Source organism: Rhipicephalus sanguineus, chromosome 2, assembly GCF_013339695.2.
Source record: "Rhipicephalus sanguineus isolate Rsan-2018 chromosome 2, BIME_Rsan_1.4, whole genome shotgun sequence".
Taxonomy (NCBI): Eukaryota; Metazoa; Arthropoda; class Arachnida; order Ixodida; family Ixodidae; genus Rhipicephalus; species Rhipicephalus sanguineus.
The window spans coordinates 112,651,602-112,660,072 of record NC_051177.1 but is presented as its reverse complement, the minus strand read 5'-3'; the positions used below and the strand labels follow the sequence as shown (position 1 = coordinate 112,660,072).

General features: G+C 47.2%; 1 protein-coding gene across 6 annotated transcripts; it reads right to left on the bottom strand.

Annotated features, from left to right (window-relative positions):
* Nucleotides 1-2,370: 2,370 nt before the first annotated feature.
* LOC119383534 (serine/arginine-rich splicing factor 3) lies at nucleotides 2,371-7,881 on the bottom strand. Of its 6 annotated transcripts, XM_037651741.2 has the most exons (7): nucleotides 7,784-7,881; nucleotides 5,771-5,965; nucleotides 5,222-5,314; nucleotides 4,617-4,646; nucleotides 3,601-3,998; nucleotides 2,819-2,927; nucleotides 2,371-2,601 (listed from the first exon to the last, which is right to left on the bottom strand). In XM_037651741.2, coding segments are annotated over exons 1-5 (474 nt in total). In that variant the 5' UTR covers nucleotides 7,786-7,881; the 3' UTR covers nucleotides 2,371-2,601; nucleotides 2,819-2,927; nucleotides 3,601-3,844. The 6 variants fall into 6 exon arrangements, with proteins under 6 accessions (XP_037507669.1, XP_049268526.1, XP_037507671.1 ...); XM_049412569.1 differs by lacking the exon at nucleotides 3,601-3,998 and having other exon boundaries at nucleotides 2,672-2,927; XM_037651743.2 differs by lacking the exon at nucleotides 3,601-3,998.
* Nucleotides 7,882-8,471: the final 590 nt, after the last annotated feature.

The window sequence follows — 8,471 nt, the reverse complement described above, 5'->3', positions numbered from 1 at the left end:
ATAGAGCGGGGATGGGCAATGTATATGCACTAATTATGAGCACTAATTAAGGCGCGCATGGAAACATCATACTACGTGCACCAAAGTCAACGACTCCATAATCCAGTTTCAAGGCTCTTTCGCCAAGCTGCGTGACATAGCGGTTTCTCGTTACTTTCCCACCGAACTTAAAAATATAAATCCTACCCCCCGCCTCGCCGGAAGGAAACTGCCGGACTTTTTAAATAAAGTTTATTCATTCATTCATTCGTATCGCGGAAGGATGCTTGAACATGTCACTATTTTTCATTTCCGCCAGGATGTAATACCACTTTCGGGCCAGTTAAGGACTCCGTGACAATGCCGCCCTAAAACACCGTTCTACAGAAGGCAGCAACCATAATGGGCTGGAAGGCCATTATGGTTGCTGCGCAACCTACAATAAAACTACATGCTTGCGCATCAACTCGGGACAACTGCCACAGGCGATTCTGCGCAGATTTTTTCGGGTAATCCAACAGCCCATTCTCCCAATACTGCATAGATGTACTCACCAGATTACACAGAACTGCGACCAGACAGTTCCTTTTTTACAGCGAAAGCTGTTACGAGATCACAACAAGGGCCGTTCTTGGCGCCGTAGTTGTCCGCCGCCGCCGGCGTCCGTAACCACTATCGCGCGAAATAAGAAAAAACGAAATAAAAAAAAGATATCCACGATGCAACAAAGTTCGAACCTGGGCCCCCTGCGTGGGAGCCCAGTATTCTACCTCAGAGCCATTCCTGTGCTTGAGAATGCCTTGGAAAAAGACCGTATACAGGCTTCATGTCGGGAAGGAACAACATTAACATATACATATAATGTAGTGTGGTAGAAGAGTAAAATTACAACCAGGCGTCAAACAACGCGAATGCTGTAACCAGGCGTCACACAATGCGAATTGCGCAACGAGTGGGTTGTTGAATGCTTCCAACCCATTACAAAGGGAACTGCCATAATTCTTCACCATCAGCCACACCATCAACAGTGCACATTATGTCTTACAGGTATTCAGCGGGTACCTCGGTTCTCCGCAGAATGACGAAAAATTGAAAAATTGCACAGTGGCTGCTTCCCTACTTCACAAAAATTATGATTTATAGCATAGTGGGTTCCTCGCAAGTACACTTCTATTGGTTGCCAAGGAAATGGCTCCTATGATCCATTTCCTCAGGGTCTGAATAAAGTTAATTCCGTTTTTCTCTCTTTTTCACGTTAACGTGTTATAAAGCTTGATGGGAGAGTTAAATGACGACCAGGCGTCACACAATTGCGAATTACGCAACTAGTTACAACCCATTACAAAGGGCTCAACCACAATTCTTCGTCATCAACCATCGCATCAACAAAGTGCACTTAATGCCTTACAGATGTTACCTTGCTTCATCGCAGTATGACGAAAAATTGCATAGCAGCTGCTTCTCTACTTCACAAAAATTATGATTTATAGCGTAGTGGGTTCCTCGCAAGTACACTTCTATTGGTTGCCAAGGAAATGGCTCCTATGATCCATTTCTTCAGTGTCTGAATAAAGTTAATTCCGTTTTTCTCTCTTTTTCACGTTAACGTGTTATAAAGCTTGATGGGAGAGTTAAATGACGACCAGGCGTCACACAATTGCGAATTACATAACTAGTGGGTCGTTTAAAGCTTCCAACCCATTATAAAAGGCTCAGCCACAATTCTTCGTCATCAACCATCGCATCAACAAAGTGCACTTAATGCCTTACAGATGTTACCTTGCTTCATCGCAGAATGACGAAAAGTTGCATAGTGGCTGCTTCTCTACTTCACAAAAATTATGATTTATAGCGTAGTGGTTTCCTCGCAACCTCAGGGTCTCATAAAGTTAATTCCCTCTCTCACGTTAACGTATGTTATAAAGCGTTGTGGGAGAGTTAAATAACGACCGGGCGTCACAATGCGAATTACTTAACTAGTGGGCCGATTAAAGCTTCCAACCCATTAAAAAGGGCACAGCCATAATTTTTCATTGTGATCAACCGTCGCATCAACAAAGTGCACATAATGCCTTACAGATGGTACCTCGCTTCACCGCAGAGTGATGAATAATGTCGTGGTGGGTGCTTCTTCACAAAAATTTTAAGTTGTGGCACAGTGGGTACATTGCTAGTGTACTATTAGTAGCCACGAGAGTTTATAACGGGCTCTAGAAATGCCGCTTTTCCAGCCTTCGCTGCGATTGTGTTGCACTTTTCGTGCAGGCCTGGCGTTTTTTTTTTATATTTCCAATCTCCAAATAAAATATCGGCTGCACAGCTGCAGCACAACGTGTCTCCGAAAGGATGCACCAAGCAGCAGTCTGCACACAAACAGGCAAAGACCAGATGATGGGAGTTGAAAAGCCTTTATTGTGAACTCTGCCAATTTCAGTAGCTACATGACACACATGAAAGATTTTCTCTCTAGTTTTTCTTTATCTGAAAACAAACTTGTATGAAAACAAAAAAGGTATGGAATCACACATGAGATGTGTTGGAAACTGCGTGTCCTGCTTCCCCAGTCTTCCCACAGTCCATCGCAGGATGCCAGCAGCACAGCAGAGTGGCCAGCCCTCGGCCCTGCACAGTTGGGACGCCATGCTTGCACTATGCACACCGCTGCTGGCTCTCAAACGAGCCAAGAAGACACACATGCGATGCGAAGAAGGCCAGTTGAGAATGCTTTTTTTAAGCTGAGAGGTGTGTGTGAACAGCGCTCGAAGCACGATGCAGTTTTCTGCTGGCAAGTCGATGCGAAGGTATCTGCAGTGCCCTGAAATGCAATAAAAGGCCCTACCTTTCAACGCCTCTCCCGAGAGAGTGAGCGGCTTCCAGTGGACCTGCGCAAGCTGCGGGAGCGGCTACGACTGCGGCTTCGGGAGTAACGTCTTCGAGGCGAGCGAGACCTGCAAGGACAATTCGGGAATTGACCTCTCGGGCATTTGCGAGCCAAGTGTAAACCCTTCACTTCTCCAGCTAGAAAATTACCTGCTTTTTTTTTTAGGCATTCCGAGATCATGCATCTGCCAATCGGTTCATCCAACAGCACCAACCGAGGTATCTCTCGGGCAATTGATCCCCTCACGACTGCTGCTTAACTTAGCCTCGGGCTAACGCCTCATTACCTGCTTGAAAAGCCCCATGCAGTGAATGTGTGACGTCCCAACAGCAGAATAAAGTGCTGCTTCCCATTCAGTAGGCCCGATTCAATCAATGTGCTTATTTGTAAAGCTCCTAACTTAAACGTTATAAGGTTACCTCGAATATAACACCATCCACCACAATGTGCTGCCTCTCATATGCAAACACTAACAACTGGTGGCTTGGTAGCCGTCAAGTGCCATTCTCAGCACGCTTTTAAGTGTTAACCAAACCATCTCACGAACAGTTACCAAGCTACATGAAAAATTCCAGTGTGAGGCGGCAAATATAGACCAAGGCAAACAGCTACGCCTCCCTGAAAGCCGCGCTCTGTACTATGTATGCCTGGCTTGCACAGAGCAAAAAGAGAGGGTCACGGAAGGTGGCCCCTTTTGCAAGTCCTGCAAACCCCCGCGAAAATGACAGCAAACGGGTAACCTGTGCCAGTGGCAAAGAAGAGCGTTGAGCGCCGACCGGCCAGCTAGGCGAGCGGTGGCGTAGCGAAGGGGGGCACGAGAAGGGAAGAAGGCGTCTGCCGCCGAATGCGTTGCCATCCCCCAGCGGAAGTGTGTTCGTTGGTTGGGAAGCTGTTGGCGCTGGCATTGCTGCCTCGATTTGCTCGCACAGGGGCGGCGTCCCCGATGTTTTCTCTCTCTCTCAAGGGGGTGAGGGGGTTGGTGGCTCAGCCAGCCGCGTCGGCGGCAAACCCTTCCCGCGCAGCGAGATAGAAGTGTGGCGGTGGTTGTTGTTGTTGACGAAGGAGAAAGGTGGTGGTGGTGGTGGGTTGGGTCACTTTAGTCCCTCGGGGGGCAGAGTTAGAGGTGATGTCGCATGCCCTGAAAGGTGCCACCCATCACGAGAATCATTACAGGAACCTGCACAGGGAACGGCCCCAGACGCCAAACCCAGGCATCAAGTGTGGCTACACCATCACTAGGGCCGTTCAGGATTTAAGAAAAAACACAAATACAAGTTAACACACAAAACCTTAATAAAACACAGGTCTCTATAAGCTGGGTATCTTTAACAAAACAATACTCGCTAGAGCGGATGCCACAACCACAACTGAGTCACAAAACATACCGCTAGGAAACACTGTAAAAAAAATTAAATAAAATTACTACACTAGTGGCTGAAGTCTCAACTCGCCACCTAGCCATTCGGGAAACTAGTCCACAACTGCCTGGGCTTGGGCACATCTTTTTGTCACATTTTCGAATCAGCAAAAAGGTTTACAGCAACTATGTTCCTCACGCTAACCTCGTTCTAACAGACACGCCTTCAACGGACACACCTTCCACCACCAACACTTCAAGTGCAATCCTGGGGACACAAAACAAGACAAGCACAGGTGTGAAGAAACCAGTGCGACAAAGCCAGCTCTGCAGCTCTAAGCAGCGACAAGAAAAACACACGGACATCACAGGCACACAGCCTGCCTGGAAGAAACCTACCTGGACCGCCTAGCTCCGTAACCTCCGTAGCTAGAAAAGCAAAAAAGAAAGAAGGAAGGAACACTGATTTTGCATGCATTTTTTAAAAAGAAGTTTAATGTGTAGACTTCCTTGAATACATGGTGGCAGCATAAAAGTTCCTGCACAACTTAAATCGTCACTTTACCTTAAAAAAAAAAAGTTCCAGAACAAAAAGAAAACTCTTTAACAGCTAATTAACCACCAAATCATGAAACTTCAGGCTGACGTAATTGCATAAACAAGCTCACAAAACTACAGAGTTCAAGAAACAAGTGCGCGCTCTGTAATAAACTGCCACATTATAATGCGCTGGGTAAACCTAGCGCTGCTACAACTGCAAGAGCACCTAAAATTTTTTGGACAGCCCGTAATAAGCTACATTATCAACAATTCCCAAGCTAGTGAGCTAGAGAGAAGTATCAATGTGGCAGCCTATGACAGATATAATTGTCGTTACGATGAAAGTGTTTAGTTGGAAAAGAAATCCGTTATGCCTAAGCCTCTGACACACTGCCAGTTATCAATTGTCACGTGGCGTTGAACGAAATGTCGTAGAGGCATCGAAAGAGTCGCGGGAAACTTACCGAGGTGGTGGTGCAGGTGGGCGCCTGCTAGCTCCACCACGGCGCGATCGGCCGTGGGACATTTCGACCCTCACCCTTGTTCCACAAAGACGGCTGCACAGAGCAAAGATCAGCGGACAATTCAATCGCTGAACTGAGTCTGAATAAGGACCGCAGACAGCCAATACAAACAAACAACAAACAGCCGAAATTAGTGAGTGCTAGGAGTATAAGCAACTAGGATAGATAGCTAAGGAAATGTTATAATCAAGAAAACTTGAACTCAAATGATTGTTGATATTGTGGACATCATTACAACCTGTTGCAGAGACTGGGGGCTCAAAGACAGCCTTCAATAAAGGACAATGTGATTAGTTTGAATTCATCTGACACGGTAAGCAAAACACAATTACAAAACTCGTCAGGTATGCAACAGTCAGCTGCGTACGTGCAGTGATCTATGACATAGTGCCGCAAGGAAAAACTAGTTGTTAGACCGGCTTCAGAGAAGCCATTTTGAAAGCTGCAATTCATCGGTGCGATGAAGCGAAGCAGCCAGGCCCCGCTTACCTGCCATCCAGAGCACGGCAGGCATCCTCAGCGTCGCGCGAGTCCTCGAACTCGACAAAGGCAAAGCCCGGAGGGTTGCGGGCCACCCAGACATTGCGCAAGGGGCCGAACTTGGTGAAGGCCGCCTCGATCTCGTGCTTGGCTGCCCCGCTACCCAGGTTACCCACGTACACTTTGCAGTCAAGGCTCCACTCCCTGTGCAAAAATGAAAAAGTATGTGAAAATCCTGGCATACGAGAGCGGAAATCGCATTACATGCATCTGGCATGCACCAACCTGCGAAATGGCTCTGCAAAATCTAAGTTGGTTTTTTTCTGCAAGGATACCTTCCACACCAGACCTCATATCGCCAGAATAGACGAAAATTCGTGAACACCGGGTGTCGTGAAGCTGACGTTTCGACAAGCGCACTTTTTGTCTTCTTTAAGGCTGCAAAGAAGACAAGTGCGCTTGTTGAAACTTACTTCTTCAAGCTTCCCTCTTCCCCTGAACTTCTGCCTTTTTCATTCCCAGAATGCATCTCTCGCTCTAGGCATCTTCTCACCTCCATATTCCAGCGAAGGTGCATGAGTAGCACAGAGGCTTTTCAAAAATTACTGAGGGAATGTCAGGCTTCATAGTAAGCTCTGTAGTGTACAGTGAGAAACCAAGAGGAAAGACAGGGACGACTGCTCAATGGAAAAAAATTGTTTGCCTGCTAGTCTGTGGTAGAGGCTAATCGTGTGGAAAACAAACTTGCTCGCGCATGCGCTGTAAATATTTTGAAAGATGTCACAGATTCGTGGAAATCCCACAGACACGAAAAAGGGCCGGGTGTCGCATACTACCAAGCACGTGCCTTTCATGAGAGAACCACTTTTGTGAACAATTATGCATCTTAAAAAATTTAAGGCGTACACATAAAAGCAGCAGCAAACTTTACAAGCAGCGAATCACAAGCGACGCGTTGTTTTTGGACCATAGCGATCTTGCTTTGTGCCCATGTGGCCTACTTCAGAAGACCTAAAAATTTGTTCCGAGCAACTACTCGCGACGCGCTGGTGTTTACCTATGCGGGCAAGCACAGGTGCACACAATATTTCGTCAAAAACTTCGTAAACTACTTCGCGAACTTTCCGCGACACCGGACGCGGCATTCTGCGAATCGTAACACCAGCCAGAACCGTAATACGAATCACGCGAAACATCCGGGATTTCGCAGGTATGCCCCGCACAGGCGCAACAACCGAAACTGCGCTTTCAAAGCGAGGTTTTTGCCAGCGCGAAAACAAAGAAAAGCTTCACCAACGTATCCAAGCACAGGTAATACGAAAGACTGACAAATTCAATTAATACGGAGGCTAGGCACGTGATTGGAACCCGATGTTTTGAACACCTGGATAAGAAGTGAACGATCCGGAAATGCAAATCGATAACAGAACGCGCAAAATTGATTTGAGGGTGATTCGGCAATCACAGGAATTAAGACCTTAACGGCAATGAGAAATGTTAGATTAAACGGTGGCTTGTTTTCCGGCGAGACTTGCGCGAGCGCGCGCTGCGAAGTAGCGGCCCGTGCCGTTGCACCGTCCTGAAACCTCCGTTTGCGGAATACTCGACTGCTGTAAACGCAGCTGGCATCAGCCCATTGACGCATATATACACCTACAACACACGTGCCTGCGCAAATATTCAGGTAACGATAGCAGCTTGCTCACTGAAGTCGCGGCCCGTCTACCGCTACTACGGGGAACATCAACTAGCTTTTAATTGCAACGCGTTCGCGGCCCGTCTCGCTGCTCGTACTTCATCGAAGGCATCGCTGGCTTTTCTTTCCGTGCGGCGCAGTATTTCGTATAGTGTTTCGCAGCGCGCGGCCCAGCGCATTGTGGATGGACGGCGAGGCGTAGCTACAAATAGGCTTAGAGCTTCGGTGTACGCAAATCTCGCTAAATGCTGCAGCCTTCCGTATAAACGAAAAATCGGCGCACTCGTCACTTTGCCAGTGCACGAGGACATTGGAGAGGTACTCACATTTTGAGAAACTGCTCTGCCCAGTGATTTTTTCCAGAGCCTTTGGCTTCCGAGCGTCCTACGCACCCTCGCAGCACGGCGTTCCAAGGATCCAAGCTCACGGTGAAGGCCACCTACCGGTGGTAGCAGCGGCGACGGTGAGCCGAGATGGCGCTTGCAGCGGCCGCAGTACACGGCCAATAAAAAGCGGCCATGTCTACTTTTCTTTTTTTAATTCATTCCAGTGATGTCGGTACACTATTTGTCACTCCATATGGCTAGGACCCGTTACGAAGGCATTAGTCGCAATCCATTATAAATTAGGCCGTACTCGAAGCTACTGGAACTCCACGCTTGACAGATTATTCTCGAACGTCAAATGAACTTTTACGATTGAATGTGGCGACAAAAGGAGTTCGCAATTCAGAACGTCACTGCATTTGGCTACTCACCTGGGATTTCATTCACTAAAAACCACATACATTCAAAAACATGAAGCACTAACCTTTGAAAACCACTGCACCAGTTGGACATTACCTTTCCAAAGCTGCAGCTGCTCTCCAAGGTCTCCTCCAACAAGACCCATTGCCACAAAATTCATGCAATGCACACGTTCAAGGGCTTGTAAAGTAATGTTATTGCATTTCTGGACAGCGTAATAAGCTCTGCTTCCTATGTAATTGTGTAGCTATTAGAAATTTTCTTCAGT

What these genes read in the sequence shown, in the direction of transcription:
- LOC119383534 (XM_037651741.2), bottom strand. An exon ending in TGCCGTGCTCTGGATGGCAG is followed by an intron (nt 5,315 to 5,770) that starts GTAAGCGGGGCC and finishes TGCTCTGTGCAG; the next exon opens with CCGTCTTTGTGGAACAAGGG. An exon ending in CCACCTGCACCACCACCTCG is followed by an intron (nt 4,647 to 5,221) that starts GTAAGTTTCCCG and finishes TTGCTTTTCTAG; the next exon opens with CTACGGAGGTTACGGAGCTA.